Genomic DNA, 21,960 nt, shown 5'->3' on the forward strand with positions numbered 1-21,960 from the left:
CCAAAGGTGAAGAAAGAACAGGGACAAAAAGGGGAAGAGTCTGCCGTGAGAATCAGAGAAGACCTGGGGGGGTTGCGGGGAGAAGGCAAGGAGTTGAGATTGCTTTCAAGAAACACAGAAATCAAAGAAGAAACTTCTGCTTTGGGTTGTGGCTAGAGGGCTTCTCTAAGACTCAAATTGCTTTCTTGACAAAATTTGCATTTAAATGCTCCCAGGAGATTTTGAAATAATGCATTCTTCTAATGAATGGAAAGCGGGGAAGTCCACATGTTTGGCTGATGTTCCTGTTTTATACAGAGAAAATTTTACAAGGCTAGAGGAACAAAGCCGGCTGACAGGGGGGATGGGAAGAAGGAAGTCTACGAAGGGGAGGTTTTTCGCTTCTTTCAAGCAACAGTCTAAATTTATAGCCAGACCACACAGTCGCAAAAGCTCTGAGCCTTTCTCCTTTTGGTCTTTGATTTTCTTTTGCTCCTGATGGGTGAGACTGCTGCTGCATTTCTAAGAAGGCTGCAATGGGGGAAGCAGAAGGATGTACTCGGAAGGGCATCTAGTGGAGGAGAAGAGTAATACAAGGAAATTAAAGCCCTTTATCCTTGGTGTTCTCCCAATTAAAGCCTCATCAAATGCCCCTATCCTTAAAGCCCTGCCACTTTCTATTGCTTTAGCACCTCAAATGTGTTATCTCACCTCAGGGCCATCCAACTGGCTTTCCTCCCAGATTATAATCCTTCATCACTTTCCTTTGGCCTGGCTCACTCCTACCCATGCTTCTGCTGAAATTCCCCAAGGGGAAGCCTTCCTTGACCACCCCCCCTCCAATTAATAGGTCCTCCTCTACCCTTTGGTAATACTCATCACACTTGAAGTTATGGTACAGTCTTTCATCCTTACTAAATCGTAAGCTCCCTGAGGGCTGGGACTGTTTGTCATCTAATTCACCACAGGGTCCTTACTACCTAGCAAATGATCTGGCACTGCACATATAGGGCACTCATTAACTATTTCTTTTTTTTTTTTTTTTTTTTTGAGACGGAGTCTTGCTCTGTCGCCGGGGCTGGAGTGCAGTGGCCGGATCTCAGCTCACTGCAAGCTCCGCCTCCCGGGTTCACGCCATTCTCCCGCCTCAGCCTCCGGAGTAGCTGGGACTACAGGCGCCCGCCACCTCGCCCGGCTAGTTTTTTTGTATTTTTAGTAGAGACGGGGTTTCACCGTGTTAGCCAGGATGGTCTCGATCTCCTGACCTCGTGATCCGCCCGTCTCGGCCTCCAAAGTGCTGGGATTACAGGCTTGAGCCACCGCGCCCGGCCAACTATTTCTTTTTCTTTTTTTGAGACAGAGTCTTGCTCTGTCACCCAGGCTGGAGTGCAGTAGCGCGATCTCGGCTCACTGCAACCTCCACCTCGCAGGTTTACACCATTCTCCTGCCTCAGCCTCCCGAGTAGCTGGGACTACAGGCGCCCGCCAACACGCCCAGCTAATTTTTGGTATTTTTAGTAGAGACGGAGTTTCACCGTGTTAACCAGGATGGTCTCAATCTCCTGACCTCGTGAACTGCCCACCTCAGCCTCCCAAAGTGCTGGGATTACAGGCATGATCCACCGCGCCCAGACAACTATTTCTTTAATGCTGTGCATGGTGGCTCACACCTGTAATCCCAACACTTTGGGAGGCCAAGGCCAGAGGACTGCTTGAGCCAGGAGTTCAGGACCAGCCTGGGCAACATGGCAAAGTTTGATCTCTAAAAAATACATATACACACACACACGTTTGTTTATTTATTTTTGAGACGGAGTCTCGCTCTGTCACCCAGGCTAGAGTGCAATGGCGCGATCTCGGTTCACTGCAACCTCCACCTCCCAGGTTCAAGTGATTCTCCTGCCTCAGTCTCTCCAGTAGCTGGGATTACAGGCGCCCACCACCACGCCTGACTAATTTTTGTATTTTTAGTGGAGATGGGGTTTCACCTTGTTGGCCAGGCTAGTCTCGAACTTATAACCTCAGGTAATCCGCCCACCTCAGCCTCCCAAAGTGCTGGGATTACAGGTGTGAGCCACCACACCCGGTCAACTATTTCTTTAATGCTATGCATGGTGGCTCACACCTGTAATCCCAACACTTTGGGAGGCCAAGGCAGGAGGATCACTTGAGCTCAGGAGTTCAAGATCAGCCTGGGTAACATGGCAAAACTCAGTCTCTAAAAATATACATATACATACATACACACACACACACACACACACACACGTTTGTATATTTGTTTAATCTTTTTTTTTTTTTTGAGACGGAGTCTCACTCTGACACCCAGGCTGGAGTGCAATGGTGCGATCTCGGCTCACTGCAACCTCCACCTCCCGAGTTCAAGCGATTCTCCTGCCTCAGTCTCTCGAGTACCGGGGATTATAGGCACCCGCCACCACGCCTGGGTAATTTTTGTATTTTTAGTAGAGATGGGGTTTCGCCTTGTTGGCCAGGCTAGTCTCGAACTCCTGACCTCAGGCAATCTGCCCGCCTCAGCCTCCCAAAGTTCTGGGATTACAGGCATGAGCCACCGCACCCAGCCTAAATTTTTGATTAAATGCATGAATGAGTGAACCAGATGATCCTAAAATACTTGGCTGTCTGTGACTACTGACTGCTGGAAGGCTAGAGTATTTAAGGAGAGAGTATGTTTGTCTCACAGCATCCCTTATTCTAAGCCTGGAATTCCAAATCTTCCATATTTAGACATCTATCTTCCTTTTCAGGCTGATCTGCTATGACACTCGTGTGTATACCTCGTTTCCCTATAATCAAACTCTGAGGCTTTGCCTAGAATGTCCCATCCCCCAACTCCACCTACTGAAATCTACCTTGAAAGTTCACCCCAAATGACATGATTTTTTTTTTCTATTTATTTATTTAGAGGCAGCATCTTACTCTATCACCCAGGCTGGAGTGCGGTGGCACAATCTCGGCTCACTGACACCTCTGCCTCTTAGGCTCAAGCAATCCTCCTGCCTCAGCGCCCCCACCAACCAACCCACCAGCAACTAGGACTACAGGCAGGTGCCAACACCCCAGCTAATTTTTGTACTGTTTGTGGAGACAGGATTTCACCATGCTATCCAGGCTGGTCTCGAACTCTTGGGCTCAAGTAGTCAGCCTGCCTCAACCTCCCAAAGTGCTGGGATTACAGGTGTGAGCCTCTGTACCTGGCTTTTTAAAAAAAATTTTTTATAGAGACAGGGTCTCACTGTGTTGGTCTTGAACTCCAGGTACATGTACTGTGGATGTCTGTATCGCTGCCTCCTTAACCTCCTACTTCATAGGTTCTTGACAGCAAAGACATCTACTTCATCTTTCTTCATCACTGGGCCTAACACAATACTTTGCACGTAGTAGATGTTCAATAAATACTTGCTGAAGGAATGGATGCCTCACTGAACTCATATGGGGGTCGAGGGAGGGAGCCAGATCTGATTCAAGACAGTTGAGAATCCAGCTCAATGTCCACTCACTGGTCAAGGGCTAAGGGCACTTCATGTGTAGGGAGGAAAGAGGGAAGTACAAAATTATTTCTCTTTCTGCTAGTGCTCCTTCCTCAACCTCTAGAAAGTTTATTCCCAGCTCTTCTTTGCCTTTGGTTCATGCTGCATTATTTTATGTGTTAACTGATGCTTTATAAAGAAATTCTTAGACCAGGCATGGTGGCTCATGCCTGTAATCCCAGCACTTTGGGAGGCCAGGGCGGGCAGATTACCTGAGGTTAGGAGTTCGACGCCAGCCTGACCAATATGGTGAAACCCCGTTTCTACCAAAAATACAAAAAATTAGCTGGGCGTGGTGGCGGGCACCTGTAATCCCAGCTACTTGGGAAGCTGAGGCAGGAGAACCACTTGAACCCGGGAGGCAGAGGTTGCAGTGAGCCGAGATCATGCCATTGCACTCCAGCCTGGGCAACAAGAGCAAAACTCCATCTCAAAAAAAAAAAAGAAAAGAAAAGAAAAGAAAGAAAGAGGCCGGGCGCGGTGGCTCAAGCCTGTAATCCCAGCACTTTGGGAGGCCGAGATGGGCGGATCACGAGGTCAGGAGATCGAGACCATCCTGGCTAATACGGTGAAACCCCGTCTCTACTAAAAAATACAAAAAAACTAGCCGGGCGACGAGGCGGGCGCCTGTAGTCCCAGCTACTCGGGAGGCTGAGACAGGAGAATGGCCTGAACCCGGGAGGCGGAGCTTGCAGTGAGCTGAGAGCCGGCCACTGCACTCCAGCCTGGGCGGCAGAGCAAGACTCCGTCTCAAAAAAAAAAAAAAAAAAAAAAAAAAAGAAAAAAAGAAAAGAAAAGAAAAGAAATTCTTTGCTAGTAGTGATTGAGTGATTGTGTGTGTGCACACACATGCACATATTCTTTCCATTCCTCCTTGCAAGGGTAGCTGCTGTGCCTTTTATATTCCCCAATAGTAGCTGATGCCAGGCACCGAAGGGGCAGCCCCAAACATTATCCTTTGACCAGCTTTTGGAAGAAAATTACCTAGTTCTAGTCTCAGAAGTGAAGCTCCACCAGCCTCTTGAGCACCAGCCAAAGCTCCCTTTCTGCCCAGCTCCTTGAAACCCTTTCTAAGCTTTGCCTCAAGTTCCCAAATCCGCTCTGGGGTAAGAAGCCTTTGCCTGCTCTCATGCTGCCCTCTTCTGTTCAGAAAGTGCAACATCTCAATTTAAGAGGCCTGGAGGGTGCCAGCCACCCAGGAAGACAAGATCCCTGCCACCAGCAGCTCATCACTATAGCAACCCTCAAAATGGTTACTCAGCCATCTGGGTTACCATAGCAACTGGCCAAGTCGCTCCACCTCAGCCTCTCCCTAGGCCTCTCCCGTGGCTTGTCAGAGTCAATTCCAAAGAATCTCCCATGCTTCCTGGGGGAAATGAGCAGAGGCTGGACCCCTGACAGGCAGCTATCCCAAAGGGGCGTGGAAGGCCTCACCGCACCGGCTTCCCGAGGCACAGTGGAGATAATGGGTGTTAAGGCACTCTGTGAACCTTGAAGTGCTACACAGATGTTAGCTGTTATTAAACTACTGTTCCTTGTAATGGGAGAGGCAGTGGGTTGCCCTAGGCAGAGCTAGCACCATTCTAAGCGTGGCCCCTTACTGGCTGGGAGACTTTGAGCCAGTTACCGAACTCTCTGGGTTTCTGCTTCCTCTGCTATAGCACATCTACCTCCTAAAGTTGTTTTGAGGATTAGGTCAAATACAGCATGTAAGATGCTGAGCACCAAGGCTGTCATTCGGAACCTAACAATAGCAGTTATAAAAGATATTGGCCCCTCTGCTGTCTCCCAGCTTCTCTTGTCAGTAAAACTGTTTTTATCTTCACTCTTGAAGGAATCAGGCTAATGTGAGCCCTGCTGAACCACACCCAATCTCCCTTCCTGCTCTGAGGCAGGACAGGGTCTTAACCTGTGTGGGTCCTCTGAGGGAGTCTATACTCTTTGGGGAATTGGGAGGTTCCCCAAACTGTGAGGTGTGGCTTTTGTTTTATCTATGAAACTTCTCTTCACTTGAAACCACAGCTCCCCATCCAACACCACCTCAGGGTAGAAACCTCTAAAGGGGCACTAACAGGCAGCCTGGAAAGAGCACAAATCACTGAGGCCAGGAGAGGCCCTTAAGAGTGGTGACCACTGCTCTCAGTTGAGATCAGAGTCACGTGAAGCAGTTCACCAGCATCAGGGCAGTCCTGGGGCACAGGCCCCTATGACAAAAACGGAACTCATTCCCTTGATGAATTTTTCTTTTTTTCTTTTTTTTTGAGACAGGGTTTCGCTTTGTCACCCAGCAGGCTGGAGTGCAGTGGCATGAACATGGCTCACTGCTGCCTCAACCTCCTGGGCTCAAGTGATCTTCTAGCCTCAGTCCCCCAAATAGCTTGTACTACAGGTGCACACCACCGCTCCCAGCTAATTTTTGTATTTTTGTATTTTTTGTAGAGATGGGGTTTCGCCATGTAATCCAGGCTGATGTTGAACCCCTGAGCTCAAGTGATCCACCCACCTTGGCCTCCTAAAGTTCTGAGGTTAGAGGCATGAGCCACTGTGCCATCCTCCCACGATGATGTTAAGGACCTCAGTCCTATTGCAACTCAACTTCAGTCTGTCAAGATTGAATCCTTGAAACTCATTTTTGGGATATTTTGTTTAATTATACTGACAGAACAGAACCAGATAGACTCTAGCCTACCTCTGTGTGTTCTGCGAGCAGAGCCTGAACCTCAAGCTGGAAGGACCAGAGGATCAGCCAAGCAACGCTAGGAGGGACACACTGCCCCTGGAGCCTGAACATCTGGGTGTTAGAATCCCTCATGAAGGCCGGGTGCAGTGGCATGAGCCTGTGTGGGATTACATCATGCCTGTAATCCCAGCACTTTGGGAGGCCGAGGTGGGCGGATCACAAGGTCAGGAGATCGAGACCATCCTGGCTAACTCGGTGAAACCCCGTCTCTACTAAAAATACAAAAAATTAGCCGGGCGTGGTGGTGGGCGCCTGTGGTCCCAGTTACTCGGGAGGCTGAGGCAGGAGACATGAACTCGGGAGGCGGAGCTTGCAGTGAGCCGAGATCGCACCACTGCACTCCAGTCTGGGCGACAGAGCGAGACTCCGTCTCAAAAAAAAAAAAAAAAGAATCCCTCATGAAGAGGCCGGGCACGGTGGTTCATTCCTGTAATCCCAGCACTGTGGGAGGCTGAGGTGGGCAGATCATCTGAGGTCAGGAGTTCGAGACCAGCCTGGCCAACATGGTGAAACCCCATATCTATTACAAATACAAAAATCAGCTGGGCGTGGTGGCAGGTACCTGTAATCCCAGCTACTCGGGAGGCCGAGGCAGGAGAATTACTTGAACTCGAGAGGCAGAGGTTGCAGTGAGCCAAGATCACACCACTGCACTCCGGCCTAAGTGACAGAGCAAGAGTCTATCTCGGAAAAAAAAAAAAAAAAGAATCCCTCATGAAGACTCTGGGCAGTAGGTCAGGTGGCAGTGGTTCCAGTCCTCAGACATGGATTCTGAAGCAGATAAACTGTTATATTTACTAATAGAGGAAAGGTAGTATAATATAACGGTTAAAAAGTGAGGGAAGTGAAGGAGTTTGAAGTTGCAGTGAGCTATAATTGTGCCACTGCACTGCAGCCTGGGCAACACAGCAAGACTCTGTCTCAAAAACAAAAACTGAGGAAGGTAAATGTGATTACTGGAACTTTCTGATTTTTTTTTTTTTTTTTGAGACAGAGTCTTGCTCTGTCACCCAGCCTGGAGTGCAGTGGCACAATCTCGACTCAATGCAACCTCTGCCTCCCGGTTCAAGTGATTCTCCTGCCTCAGCCTCCCGAGTAGCTGGGATTACAGGCGTGAGTCACCACACCCAGCTACTGGAAACTTCTTATACATAACTGGGGAGGGAGAAGTGGGGTTGTAATATATGAGTTTTTTTGTCCACAGTTCCTGGCTCATAACTTCTATAGCGCCCTTGTCATAGTTTTCTGCTATAATGTTGAGGCACTGTAGACCTCAGAAGCAAAGCAAGTCTTAGAAAACAATCTTTCTGATCTTCTGCCCTCCTTTCACCTGTTTCTTTTTTTTTTTTTTTTTTGAGACGGAGTCTCGCTCTGTCGCCCAGGCTGGAGTGCAATGGAGTGGCCGGATCTCAGCTCACTGCAAGCTCTACCTCCCGGGTTTATGCCATTCTCCTGCCTCAGCCTCCCGAGTAGCTGGGACTACAGGCGCCCGCCACCTCGCCCGGCTAGTTTTTTGTATTTTTTTAGTAGAGACGGGGTTTCACCATGTTAGCCAGGATGGTCTCGATCTCCTGATCTCGTGATTTGCCGGCCTCGGCCTCCCAAAGTGCTGGGATTACAGGCTTGAGCCACCGCGCCTGGCTCACCTGTTTCTTTTTCCTCCCAAAGCAGGACTCAATCTTCCCTGCAATTTTTTTTTTTTTTTTAGACAGGGTCTCACTGTGTCGCTCAGGCTGGATGATGGTCACGGGTCACTGCAGCCTCAATCTCCCTGGCTCAAATGATCCTCCCACCTCAGCCTCCTGAGTGGCTGGGACCACAGGTATGTGCCACTACCCCTGGCTTATTTTTTGATTCTCTGTAGAGACAAGGTCTCACTATGTTGCTTATGCTGGAGTGTAGTGGTACAATCATAGCTCACTGCAGCAGTGACCTCCAGGGCTCAAGGGATCCTCCCATCTCAGTCTCCCGATTAGCTAGGACTACAGGCATACACCACCACACCTGACTAATTTTTGTGTGTGTGTGGAGATGGTGGTCTCACTATGTTGCCCAGGCTGGTCTTGAACTTTTGGCGTCAAGTGATCCTCCTTCCTCGGCCTCCCAAAGAGCTGGGATTATATGTGTGAGCCACCACTCTCAGGCTTCCCCGACAATTTTTTTTTTTTTCTGAGACAGAGTCTCACTCTGTTGCCAGACTGGAGTGCAGTGGTGTGATCTCAGCTCACTGCAACCTCCTGCTCCTGGGTTCAAGTGATTCTCCTGCCTCAGCCTCCTGAGTAGCTGGGACTACAGGTGCACACCACCAAGCCCAGCTAATTTTTTTGTATTTTTGGTAGAGACAAGGTTTCACCATGTTGGCCAGGTTGGTCTCGATCTCTTGACCTCGTGATCCGCCCACCTCAGCCTCCCAAAGTGCTGGGATTACAGTCATGATCCGTGGCGCCCGGCCGCCTTCCCCCACATTTCTGACTGTAATCATGAGGCCCCTATTTCAGGAGTCTTGCCCCATATCCTGGGGGAAGGAATGCTGCACAGAAAATCCAAGAAAAATCTGAACAGCCAGGCTTTGCTGGGTTTCCACACTGTTAGTGTTAGACCATACCCTTTTTGCCCAATCACATTTCTACATGGTTGTCAATCATGCCTACCCAAGGAAGTCTCCATGAAAGGCCTAAGATTTAGGGAGCTTCCAGGATAACTGAACTCGTGAAGATTCGTGAAGGGTGGCATACAAGGGAAGGCATGGAAGCTCCACATTCCTTCTTCCATACCTTGCCCTCGCCCTCTGCATATCTTCACCTGTATCCTCTGTGTGTTTTCTGGTTTCTGTTTTGTTTGTTTTGAGATCCAGTCTCACTCTGTAGCCCAGGCTAGAGTACAGTGCACAATCTCAGCTCACTGCAGCCTCGACCTCCCAGCCTCAAGCAATCCTCCCACCTCAGCATCCTGAGTAGTTGGTACTACAGGTGCACACCACCATGCCTGGCTAATTTCTTTCTTTCCTTCTCTCTCTTTTTTTTTTTTTTTTTTTGAGACAAAATTTCACTCTTCTTACCCAGGCTGAAGTGCAATGGCGCAATCTCAGTTCACCACAACCTCCACTTCCCGGGTTCAAGCGATTCTCCTGCCTGGCTAACTTCGTTTTATTTTTTGTATAGACAGGGTCTCACTGTATTACCCAGGCTGGTCTCGAACTCCTGGCTTCAAGCGATCCTCCCACCTTGGCCTCTCAAAATGCTGAGATTACAGGTATGAGTCACTGCACCCAGCCAGCACCCCATTTATAGCCAGTCAGTCAGAAGCACAGGTAAAAACAATTTGGGTCTTGTGATTGGCATTAGAAGTGGAGTGGGGTGGGCTAGGCACAGTGGCTCATGCCTGTAATCCCAGCACTTTGGGAGGCCGAGGCAGGTGGATCGCCTGAGGTCAGGAGTTTGAGACCAGCCTGGCCAACATGGTGAAACCCTGCCTCCACCACAAATACAAAAATTAGCTGGGCGTGGTGGCACACACCTGTAATCCCAGCTACTCAGGAGGCTGAGACAGGAGAACCCAGGAGGCAGAGGTTGCAGTGAGCCAAGATCACACTACTGCACTCCAGCCTGGGCAAAAGAGCAAGACTCTGTCTCAAAAAAAAAGAAAAGAAAAGAAAGAATCCCTCAGCCGGGCGCAGTGGCTCACACCTGTAATCCCAGCACTTTGGGCGGCCAAGGTGGGTGGATCACAAGGTCAAGAGATTAAGACCATCCTGGCCAACAAGGTGAAACCCCATCTCTACTAAAAATACAAAAATTAGCCAGGTGTGGTGGTGCGTGCCTGTAGTCCCAGCTACTCAGGAGGCTGAGGCAGGAGAATCACTTGAACCCGGGAGGCAGAGGTTGCAATGAGCTGAGATCACGCCACTGCACTCCAGCTTGGTGACAGAGCGAGACTCTGTCTCAAAAAAAAAAAAAAAAAATAGCCAGGCATGGTGGCACGCACATGTAATTCCAGCTACGTGGAAGGCTGAGGTAGGAGAATCGCTTGAACCCAGGAGGCGGAGGTTGCAGTGAGCAGAGATTGCGCCATTGCACTCCAGCCTGGGCAACAAGAGCAAGACACCGTCTCCCCCCCCCAAAAAAGTAGTGGAGTGGGGGAATGTCTTGGAGACTGAACCCTCAAACTGTGAACTCTGATGCTATTTCCAGATAGACAGTGTCATAATTAAACTGGGGACACCCCGCTGGTGTCCACTGCAGAACTATTGTTTAACCTGCTGGCGGGGAGAAATCCCCACATATATTGGGGTCACAGAAGTCTTCTGTGTTGATTGTTGAGTAAGAGAATAGAAAAACAGGAACTGGGCCGGGCGTGGTGGCTCAAGCCTGTAATCCCAGCACTTTGGGAGGCCGAGACGGGTGGATCACGAGGTCAGGAGATCGAGACCATCCTGGCTAACATGATGAAACCCCATCTCTACTAAAAAATACAAAAAACTAGCCGGGCTAGGCAGCGGGCGCCTGTAGTCCCAGCTACTCGGGAGGCTGAGGCAGGAGAATGGCGTGAACCTGGGAGGCGGAACTTGCAGTGAGCTGAGATCCGGCCACTGCACTCCAGCCTGGGCGACAGAGCGAGACTCCGTCTCCAAAAAAAAAAAACAGGAACTGGCCGGGCGCGGTGGCTCACCCTGTAATCCCAGCACTTTGGGAGGCCCAGGTGGGCAGATCACGAGGTCAGGAGTATAAGACCAGCCTGGCCAAGATGGTGAAACCCCGTCTCTACTAAAAAATACAAAATAATTAGCCGGTCGTGGTGTCGGGTGCCTGTAATCCCAGTTACTTGGGGAGCTGAGGCAGAGAATCACTTGAACCCGGGAGGCGGAGGTTGCAGTGAGCTGAGATGGTGCCACAGCACTCCAGCCTGGACAACAGAGTGAGACTCCGTCTTAAAAAAAAGAAAAGAAAGAAAAAGAAACAACAGGAGCTGTGTTTTTTCCACTGACAGGAGCGTATGAATGAAATAAAATTGGCCATGAATTGATCATTCTCGTTTCTGGGTGATGGGAGTTCATTGTACTAGTCTCACTACTTTAGCATGTTTGAAGTATCCTGAAAAGTGCCAGGGCTTTGGAGTTAGGCAGACCCCAAACTCAGCACTTGAATAACTCCAAAGGGCATATTGTACATGCTGAGGGCCAGGGGGCGCCATGCACATTAAGTAATGCTAAATCCCAGCTCCATTATTTGGTCAATGTATAACCTCAGAAAAGTTCCTTAACATTTCTGTTGAGAATAGTAACTACTTCCCAGGGTTCTATGAGGATTAAATGATGTATGTAAAATGCCGGGCACACATCTAGGACTCTACACAGTGACTTTACCAGCTATTATTCACCGGAGGATTCCAGCTGGCACCAGCTCTCAGGCGCTCCTAAACTGAGTCCGGAGACTCCCCAAACCACCCTCTAGATTCTTTAATTCCTAATTCTCACCAGCTCTTCTCTCTTCATTTCCCTTCTTTCCTTCCTACTAAAGCCAAAGAAAGGAGAGCAAGAAAATAGATGCAAACCACCGGGAAGTGCCCTGTCTCTTCAGGTTGTCCTGGCTAATTCGTATTTATTTTCCCAGCTCCAGAAGAAATGCTATCATTGCTCTAAGCCAGGGAGGGGCAGGAGTAGAAGTCCCTTCCCTTCCAGAACTTCCTCAGAACTCTTTGGACTTGCACCGTAGCTCAGCTCATGCCGCATTCTAACTGTCTTCATAGGCAGGAGCTGGGCTCTGAAGTGCAGTCTGAGCCTAGAACAAAGTAGCCCTAGGGATATTTGTTAAATAAGCAAGTGTGTAATCAGTGAATAAGCAAGGGGATAAATCAGCACATTCATGAATCTATGAACAAATGTATGAGTGAATTAATGATACTAATGAAAAGAGCCAATATGTATCAAGGGCAGCCAGGTACAGTGGCTGTAATCCGAGCACTTTGGGAGGCCAAGCCGGGCGGATCACGAGGTCAAGACATCAAGACCATCCTGGCCAACATGGTGAAACCCATCTCTACTAAAAATACAAAAATTATCTGGGCGTGGTGGTGCGCACCTGTAGTCCCAGCTACTCCAGAGGCTAAGGCAGGAGAATCGCTTGAACTTGGGAGGTGGAGGCTTCAGTGAGCCAAGATCGCGCCACTGCACTCCAGTCTGGCGACAAAGCGAGACTCTGTCTCAAAAAAAAAGTATTAAGGGCTGATTATATAGCAGGTACTGGGCCAAGCGTCCTACTCCCAGCTACCTCATTTAATCTACTGTGCGAGTCTCTGAGGTAGTGCTCTTGCTCCCCCATTTTAACAGTAAGAAACTAAGGCTCAATGTGGTTACTAACATCCCAGGGTCACCCAGTTAGTAAGTGAGCAATGGCAAGTGGGACTCCAGCTGACTCCCAAAGCCAGTCCTTTGTGTGAACGAATGGAAGAGTGAGCACATGAGGAAATGTGTGAATAAGCCGGGGAGGGCATCCCTGGAGACACGCACTGAGGCCCCAGGCAGAATCCTCCCCTGACCACAAGGCAAAGCCTGGTATCTTCTGGGGTAGGGGTGAGGTACAGCTTAGGACAGAAGCTTCAGCCCATAATCATCACCCTTCAAGTTATAGGGACTTCAGACCTTCCCTGCAGCAGCATCCCAGATCCAGGCAGAGATTCCAGCAAGGAGCACCCATTCTGCTCCTACAGGAAAGCCAAGACAGAAGAAGAGGCTGGCAGGCTTCTAACTGACAGGTGGCAACAGGCAGTGGCAGGGCCAAATCATGGCAGGCCCTAGCCACAGCAACCAGAAAGAGGAGGCCAGCCAGCATCCATATAACATTTTAGTGATGATGGATCTGTTCACAGACCTTTCCTCAAGGGCAGTACTGCTGAAATAAAGAACAAGTGCAGTCCTAGATCTTGCTGCAGTGTCAGCTACTCTGGTGGCATCTAACCCATGAGCCCATGAGACTGAGAAATGATGGCCTTCCACAGTCCCCAAAGTAACCAGTCCTTCCTCTGCATTCCTACCTTCAGCATAGGCTTCTCCCATAACAAACAGAAAGGCATGAGCCAAACTGCCATTCCATACCTTTCTCTATGTCACCTAGGAAGCCACTAGAAAAGCACGATGGCGTTAAGACGACATTACACCTTGCAATCCAGAAACCACCTTCCCTCACCATCTGGGGTCCCACAGGGGCCCTGCATCTCAGAGAAAGGACAGATTGGCTGTCTTTTCTGCTGCCTGCACAGAATTCTGCCCACGTGGTCATGTTCCAGCCCACAGCTAATGTGACCCAGATTTACTTTCAAAGAGCTGGAGCTGAGCTGGTGGTGTGTAGCTACAATTCATTCTGCCCCACTTTCAGGGCACTCTCCTCTGCTCATCTCTCCTGCTACTGAAACCAAGCTCCAGGACAGGGCCAGAGACTCTGAGGACACCGCCAGGAGGAAGAAGAGAAGCTAGGAAGGAGGAGGAGCCTTCCTGGATACAAAACTCGAAGAACCTCAGGGCAAGGAAGGTTGCCAGCTCAGGAGTAAGGATTCCCAATTAGATTGTCTTTAGGGTTCCATTTCCCATCCCTGCATTCCCTTCTTCCCACTCACAGCTTGGCCAGAATAAGCCACTTCCATCTGCTCCCTGACAAAGACCTAAAGAACAAAAGAAGGGGACAGAAATAAGAGGCTTGGGCCCCTTCTTTGCTGGCCTGGGCAACTGCTGGCCTCCTGAGTCTCCACTGCCTCATCTGGCTGCCAGGGAGGTTACAAGGAATGACACTGCTAAGTGCAGTAACAGGCCATGTGAACCTGTGTTTTTCCAGCACATTCTGATTCTCATTCATCTCCCTTTTACACCCTTTATCACCATCTCCCTTTTACAGATACGGAAACTGAGGATTCAAGAAGCAAAGTCATTTGCTTAAGTCTTGTGACTCCAGATTCAGTTGTCTCCACAGTGCCTGGCACGTGGCAGGAGCTTACTCCATTTTTTTATTGAATGAATGAATGAGCAGAGAGGTGCCTGTGAGATGTCTTCTCAGAGCTCCCAACCTGGAGGAGAGACACATGGGCCCAGAGGAGTAAGCTCCAGCTTTTGACCAGGTAGTGCTCTCATGACTCTCTGTCCCGGGGCAAAAAGGGTAAGATGGGACTTCTGACTACAGAGAGCTCCAGAGCTGGTGAGAGAAATGAACTTGGGAACAATGAACGTGAATATAAAGCCAACTGAAACAAGGGCTGTGAGAGAAACAATTGCCATCTGACTAGAAGGCCACAATGGAGCAGATGTTGGGAATGATCATTTCAGCAGCATTTGCTGATACTCCCAGGAATGAATCCCATAGATGCTTTCTACTGGCACATAGCTTAATCCCTTTTTTTTTAAATTTATTTTATTTTTTTATTTTTATTTTTATTTATTTTTTTTTTTTTTTGAGGCAGAGTCTCGCTCTGTCGCCCAGACTGGAGTGCAGTGGCGCAATCTCGGCTCACTGCAAGCTCTGCCTCCCGGGTTCACGCCATTCTCCTGCCTCAGCCTCCCGAGTAGCTGGGACTATAGGCGCCCGCCACCTCACCCGGCTAGTTTTTTGTATTTTTTAGTAGAGACGGGGTTTCACCATGTTAGCCAGGATGGTCTCGATCTCCTGACCTCGTGATCCACCCGTCTCGGCCTCCCAAAGTGCTGGGATTACAGGAGCTTAATCCCTTTTTTAGTTGAATGAATGAATAAATGAACAACCAGAGAGGGGTCCAATCCTTAGCTCTGAGTCACTGCACTCCCCTTTTTCACCACACATATGGGGATATAATTATTTTTTCCCTTCTAACTACTCAAAAAAAAAAAAAAAAAAAATAGAGACAGGGTCCCCTAGGCTGGTCTTGAACTCCTTAGCTCTAGCGATTCTCCTGCCTTGGCCTCCCAAAATGCTGGGATTACAGTTGTGAGACACTACACCCGGCCTTTTTCCCTTCTATCCTCTCCACTAGACTGAGTTCCATGCAGAAGGGACCACATCTTCAGTCATCTTTGAATATCAATGCCAAGGACAGGGAGGGTCCTGATTATGTGATGTTAGACAAATGAATACCTCACTGATGGGTAGATGGTGGAACCTTCCTGCACCCTACTGTGCCCTAGCCCAAACATGAGCCCTTCTTCAAGATGTGTTACTGCCATCTGCAGGAAACTTGTAATAATAAATGTACACATCTGCAATGACAACAAATGTGATGTGAATCACACCCCCAAGGTTGTGCAGTGTACAGCCACGTGACACCCTGTCTTGTACCCTGTTCTCAACATACTCCTCACAGGTCCCAAGGGATACATCATTTCTTCCTCTCTTTGTTTCTACCCTTTGGGGTTGTACTCCTTGCTAGACTAAGCTCCCTAGCGCCCCACTTTCTTGTTGCTCCCCACCATTAAGTAAGAATATTTCTACTGCTCTTCACTAAAGACAGAAAGCCAGAGGGGAAGAGGCAAATTTTCCAAGATCTTTGTCTCTCCCCTTTCCTGTTTCTATAGACCAGGATCCTGAGACCTTTCCCGGAAGTGACCAAGTCTCTCAGATGAGTGTGGAGATTTAGACTGTCAACTACAGAAGATTCAGACTGGCCTGGTTGCCAGGTATTGCCTAAGGAAATAGAATAACAGTGTACAGGGACGTGTGCAGTGGCTCACTCCTGTAATCCCAGCACTTTGGGAGGCTGAGGCAAGCAGATCACCTGAGGTCAGGAGTTCAAGACTAGCCTGACCAACATGGTGAACCCCCATCTCTACTAAAAATACGAAAATTAGCTGGGCATGGTGGCACACGCCTGAAATCCCTGCTACTTGGGAGGCTGAGGCAGGAGAATTGCTTGAACCCGGGAGATAAAGGTTGCGGTGAGTTGAGATCGCGCCACTGCACTCCAGCCTGGGTGGCAGAGTGAGACTCTGTCTCAATAAAAAGAAAGAGCAATGTACTTGGAGTTAGAAGATCTGTGTTTACCAGTCCTGTGTAACTATAGGCAAGTCCCTTAAACCCTCTGAGCCTCGGATGCTAACATATGTCCTGCCTAACAGAGTTATTTTGAAATCTCTGTGTAAACCATAAAGCTGATAAACAGAAACAAGACACTTTCATTAGTGACTCTTGTTACATTTGAATGTGGCTGGGCTTAGGGAGTGGAGAATATGGCTGGCAAAGAAGAAGGAGAAACAAATGGAGGGAAAGAATGAGAATAGGAAGATGGGAGGAAGAACAAGGTTCAGCACCCTAAAACCTGTTTGAAATCAGCAGGTTTCTCAGCCCCAACATCCCTCTCTATTCTGACACGTGTGACCACCAGGCTTGCCCCAACGGGCCTCTCAAGCAAGGGCGAGGCCCTAAGACCAGCTCAGGACACGGAGTGGGCCAGGGAAAGGGAAGCTGTCTATTTGGTAAGAGTGATTCAGACACCCCCACTTGGCTTCATAAGCAAGATCCAGGGGGAGGAGAAAATTGCACAGGCCACAGCTGGCTTCCAGTGTAAGACTGATTTCATTTCCTCCCACAATTAAAGTTCTGCTTCAGAGAGCTTCAGAGCATCCGGGGTCTCCCAGACATGCCCCTCCTGCACCTCCTGTGAAGGAGTTCCTGCAGAGCTAAGGCTGCCTTTTCCATTACTCTGGTGGAGCCCCCACAGCATTCTAAAATCACATGAAGATTTCAGCAAGACCCTAAAGTCGCAGTCCCGCCTCGTCTCTGCTGCTTCTCTCCTCTCCTGCTAAAGAAACATGCCCAACTGCAGTGCACAAGTTATTTTTAACCATGGCAGTCTCCCCATTTTCAGCCTCACTGGCCCAGCCCCCTCCTCAAAAGAGGCATTCAGCAGTGTCAGGATGCAAAGGAGATCAGCATCTACGCCAGAAACACAGCACAGCACAGCACCTGCCATCCCTTTGCTCAGTTGACCCAGCAGGGTCCTTAGGAGCCTTGCCTGTGTAAAATTAAGCCTCCTTGAGTCCACTCCACTTCTATTCTGGACTCCAAATCTGAAGCAGCAGGCAAATCATCCCGTGGGCCTCCTCAGAGAAGACTGGAAGTGGAAATCATCACAAAGCGATCTAAGTATGCATGAGTGATGAGTGATGGAGGCAGAGCGTATAAAGAAGGAAGAATGAGACAGCCCACTCTGTCTTCAGGAGAAAGAGGTTTACGAGTCTTCAGGGCCCTGAGTTATGGCCCTTCAAGACTGGGGACAAGTAAAGCCCTTCCTGCACCCTAGGGACAGCTCTAAAATTCTGTTACTGGCTGATGCTGCAGGCCCAAAGGTTTTGAGAAGGACTTCCTCCAAGGACTCCTCGTTGCCCACTAGAAAGAGCTCAAACTGGCCGGGCGCGGTGGCTCAAGCCTGTAATCCTAGCACTTTGGGAGGCCGAGACGGGCGGATTGCGAGGTCAGGAGATCGAGACCATCCTGGCTAACACGGTGAAACCCCGTCTCTACTAAAAACTACAAAAAACTAGCCGGGCAAGGTGGCGGCGCCTGTAGTCCCAGCTACCTGGGAGGCTGAGGCAGGAGAATGGCGTGAACCCGGGAGGCGGAGCTTGCAGTGAGCTGAGATCCGGCCACTGCACTCCAGCCTGGGTGACAGAGCGAGACTCCGTCTCAAAAAAAAAAAAAAAAAAAAAAAAGAAAGAGCTCAAACTCTCCCTCCTGCGTTCCAGGCCCCACTGCTGTCTCCTCACTTGGAGCTCACTCCCTCTAAAGTCCTTTCCTGATTACCTGAGCCCACATAAGCCTTTCTCTAACTTTCTGTTACAGCTCAGTGCCTATTTCTGGATCATAATCTGTCACATCACATAATATCCTCAAAACACTCATTCAGCATTCATTCAGTCATTCAATACCAGTCGATCTCTAGCATGCACAAGGCCCTGTGCAGCCCTCAGGGACTCAAAACATAAGACACGTCCCAAATTGCTCACTGTTCTAAGGGAGTGATGGGCACCCTGTGGGTTAACTGCTACATTGAACAAGGGAACATGGAGGAGAGAAAAGTATGACTGTTAGAGCGGAGGAGGAGGCTTTGGATACCACTAGGGGCATTAAGGACAGAGGAGGCGGCACTTAAAAGAGGAGGAGGGTTTACCAGCATCTTGCAGAGAAGAAAATTAAAGCTTGGTGGTTTCATCCTGCAAGATGCATCCCTTTGGGGGGCAAGTTACAGTGTACTGTGGCAGGGAAATTGGGGGTAGAGGTGGTGGCAGGTGAAGCTGAAGAGGTAAGTAATTTTGATTGGTCTTTATGCTGAAGCCTTTATTCCGCAGGAAATTAGGAGCCAAAGGTGGTTTTTAAGCAGCTGAGTAATAGAATTAGGTTTGTATTTTATTTTATTTTTTATTGTATTTTTAATGAAGTGTTGTACAGGCAAAACTTCATTTCATAAAATAGAATATGTGTTATTGAGGTTTGTATTTTAGAAAAATAATACTCTTATTAGTCATGTGGAGGATAGTGGCAAGACTAAGAGAGGAAGAGCTATTAAATGCTCATTGGAAGGTCCAGGTGAGAGATGACACAGTGGAGGGGTGGCTGTATGATTTGAGGGACACAAAGAAGGTAGCAGTACAGGCCTTGGTGATGGCTTGAAAGCGGGTGATGTCACTGAATTAACTGCAGGCACTGCTCTATCTTCCTATCTGTACTGTAGCACCAACACCCTGCTGAGATGCTGAGCACACTTCAGGGAGGCAGCTGTGGATGCCTTCAGTGGAAGCATCTCCTTTATTGAGCCAAAAACTGTGCTAAGGGCTTTCCACACATTGTCTCATCTCACCTTCAAGGCATCCCTGCACAGTGGGCATTCTTAAGACAAGGAAAGTGACACTGAGATAGAATAAGGGACTTGCCCAGAGTCACACAGTTGGTCAGTGGCAGGGCCACAATCCAGCACCCTACCCTCTCTGATTCCAAAGCTTACTCTCATAACTACTGCACTGCACTGCTGCTTGGCAAACAGCTGGGCACATCCCACCACAGGAGGTAGCCCCAGCCTTCACACTGTGTTAAAGGTCAGCATGTACACCACTTTTGAAAGGCAATACAAGTAAAACTGTGGTCTCCAAGGATTTCATTATAAGGAAATAACAAAAGTCAAATCATTCTTAACCATGTTCTCAGCAGCATCGTCTAATATAGTCAAAAAGTGAAAAAAGAGTAGGATTTAGAAAATCATGAAATAGTAGACAGTTTTTAGAAATGGTGACTATAAAGTCTAAAGTGCAATATGGAAAATCTTTTTAATATAAGAGTAACTGAAAAGAGTCAGATGCAGAATGGTACCTAAGCCATGAAGGCAACTGCATAGAAAATATAATTGAATGGAGACAAAGACAGGGAAGAAGGTGCAGAAATGAAAACAGGTCTCATGTGAGCACAGAGGTGGCAGATTTTCCTCTTTGGAGTTTCTCGTTAATGTTATTTCAACATCTTTCCAAGAATAATAATAACAAATCAGATTATGGCTGCTTTGTCAGAAACCCTGGTGAGGACCCCTCGGCTCCCCACACGGCTGCTGCACCCTGGCCCATTCCTCCCTCACACCCACAGCATCCAGCCTGCTGGGGGACCTCTCTTACCAGCGACTCTAACCACAGCACGCTCTGCAGGGTCCAGCACCGAATCCTGGCTTTTCCGCTTTTTCTGCTCATGCAGTGGCAGGTTCCAGGGCAAGGTGTCCCCTGGGGGACAGGGAGACAGGCTCCCTGACCGCTCGCTCCTGTAAGATCGCTCACTCCGACAAGACCGCTCACTCCGACATGACCGCTCACTGAGCGTCTCTTCATCTGAGGAAGACATGGCCCAGGTGGGGGCTGCCGCAGGAGGGCCTGGGAGCCCAGGGAGAAGTGATCTGAAGGAGAAAGGGTTGAATGTGAGCAGACAAAAGGGATCCCATAAGGAACACTGGGACTTGGGAAGCAGAGGTTCTAGTCCTGCCTATCTGTACCTCAGTTTCTTCACCTGGAAAATGGGATGAAGATAATACATCCCAAAACTAATTCACGAGGTTTGGGGGATATTATATGTGATGATGTCTATAAATCTTAAAACATCATGTAAAAGTTAGCTCCTATTCCTAGGAACTATTATTATTGCTATTTGGCACATTTGGAGGATTACGCTCACAGATCCCATGACAGAACGCTGTGGGTTTAAATTCTACTCCATTTACTAGCTGTGTGACCCTGGAGAAGCCATTTAATCTCTCTGAGCCTCAGCACCCTCATCTACAAAATGGGGATGATGATAGTTAGAACCTAGCCCTACAGGGTTGGGTTCTGCATGTAAAGTGCTTAATCCTGCATGTAAAGTGCTTAATAGTGCCTACTGCCCAGTAAGCACTCAATACACAGTACCTATTATTATATTCCTGTTCTACTTACCTCCCAGGAATGCTATAAGGATAAAGTGGGGCAACAGATGGGAAGTATTTTCAAAAAGCTAAAGCATGATCTCAATAGCAGGCATGAAGCAAACCATGGGCTAGAATAGGCAGAAATTCCCTGGTTTCTCCCACTCTGTTTCCAGCAGATATATTAGAAAATGTACTAGACTGGAAGTAAGACAGACCTGGGTATAAATTCTGGTTTGGCCACTTACAATTGCCGTGATCTTGGGCAAGTCACTTCACCTCTCTGAGACTCAGTTTCTTCATCTGCAAAATGGGGGTAATATTCCACCTCAGAGGATGTTTAAAGAACATTGTCAAATGCAAATGTAGCACTGGTTGATGCCATGCATGGCACCCAGCAGGCATTAGATTAAATGTTCATTTGCTTATTCCAAGGGCTGTTGTGGGAATAAGTGGCACAATATGAGGATGGGGTGGGGGGATAGGACAGAAAGTCCATTTTTTCTGGTCAGTTTAGCTAGTGGAGAGAGTTGAGTGAAAATACAATTGCTCTAAGGCCAGCTGGGCTCCACCAGCCAGACTGGGCAGCCTTCCCTCAGCCAGGTCAAGCTCGCTTCCCAGAACCATCTGCTACACACAGCCCACCATCCCAAGGGCTCCATCACAGCGCGAATGGTATGTGCCTTCAGCTACCAGCCTTCCTACAGGTCCCAAAGCCAACCCGGGTACCCAGCTCTGACTTTGGCTGTAGGGTCCAGGGAGGGCAGGAGCTGTTGATTTTCCCTTATAGGGAATACCTGCACACAGGACTATGTAGAGACAGCAAGGTAGCCTACATGGCTAGACACAATGGGTCTGTGGCCACAGCTCCTCCGGGATTCTCGATTCTCAGCCTAGAGGTAGCAAGGGGCAGAGACAGCCTCCTGGGTCATTGGCAGATCCCCACCATAAGCACAGAATTCAAAGAGATAACAAAAGAAACATAAAAACGGTGTAGGAGGCCTGTAGGCAGCCTCGGGCAGCAGAGCCTCCCTGCCAGGGCACCCCTTGTGCCAGCAGCATGTGGGCCCTCTTCCCAAGGAACATCTAGAAGGGATCTAGCCACAGGAAGCAGAAAGGAAAGGACCCAGGGTCCTGGCACAGCTTTGCCCTTTATCCTAGCACTTACCCCTCCTCCCATTACCTTCTGGTGCCAGGGCAGGTGCTGAAGTGACAGCCTCAACCTCTGGGAAACTCAGGCCAAGCTTCCATCCCTACCCTCAGCCCGGGGGCAGAAAAAATGCCCCTCCTCTCGGACCACCTGCTTCATCC

At 48.8% G+C, this 21,960-nt stretch overlaps 1 protein-coding gene across 1 annotated transcript; it reads right to left on the minus strand.

Annotated features, from left to right (window-relative positions):
• Positions 1-270: 270 nt before the first annotated feature.
• On the minus strand, positions 271-20,243 carry LOC117092828 (microtubule-actin cross-linking factor 1-like). Its single transcript, XM_033227023.1, has 2 exons — positions 19,877-20,243; positions 271-550 (listed from the first exon to the last, which is right to left on the minus strand). The coding sequence occupies exons 1-2, from the start codon at positions 20,094-20,096 to the stop codon at positions 405-407; spliced, it is 366 nt and encodes a 121-aa protein (XP_033082914.1). The 5' UTR covers positions 20,097-20,243; the 3' UTR covers positions 271-404.
• Positions 20,244-21,960: the final 1,717 nt, after the last annotated feature.

Source organism: Trachypithecus francoisi, unplaced genomic scaffold (assembly GCF_009764315.1).
Source record: "Trachypithecus francoisi isolate TF-2019V2 unplaced genomic scaffold, Tfra_2.0 Lachesis_group12, whole genome shotgun sequence".
NCBI lineage: Eukaryota > Metazoa > Chordata > Mammalia > Primates > Cercopithecidae > Trachypithecus > Trachypithecus francoisi.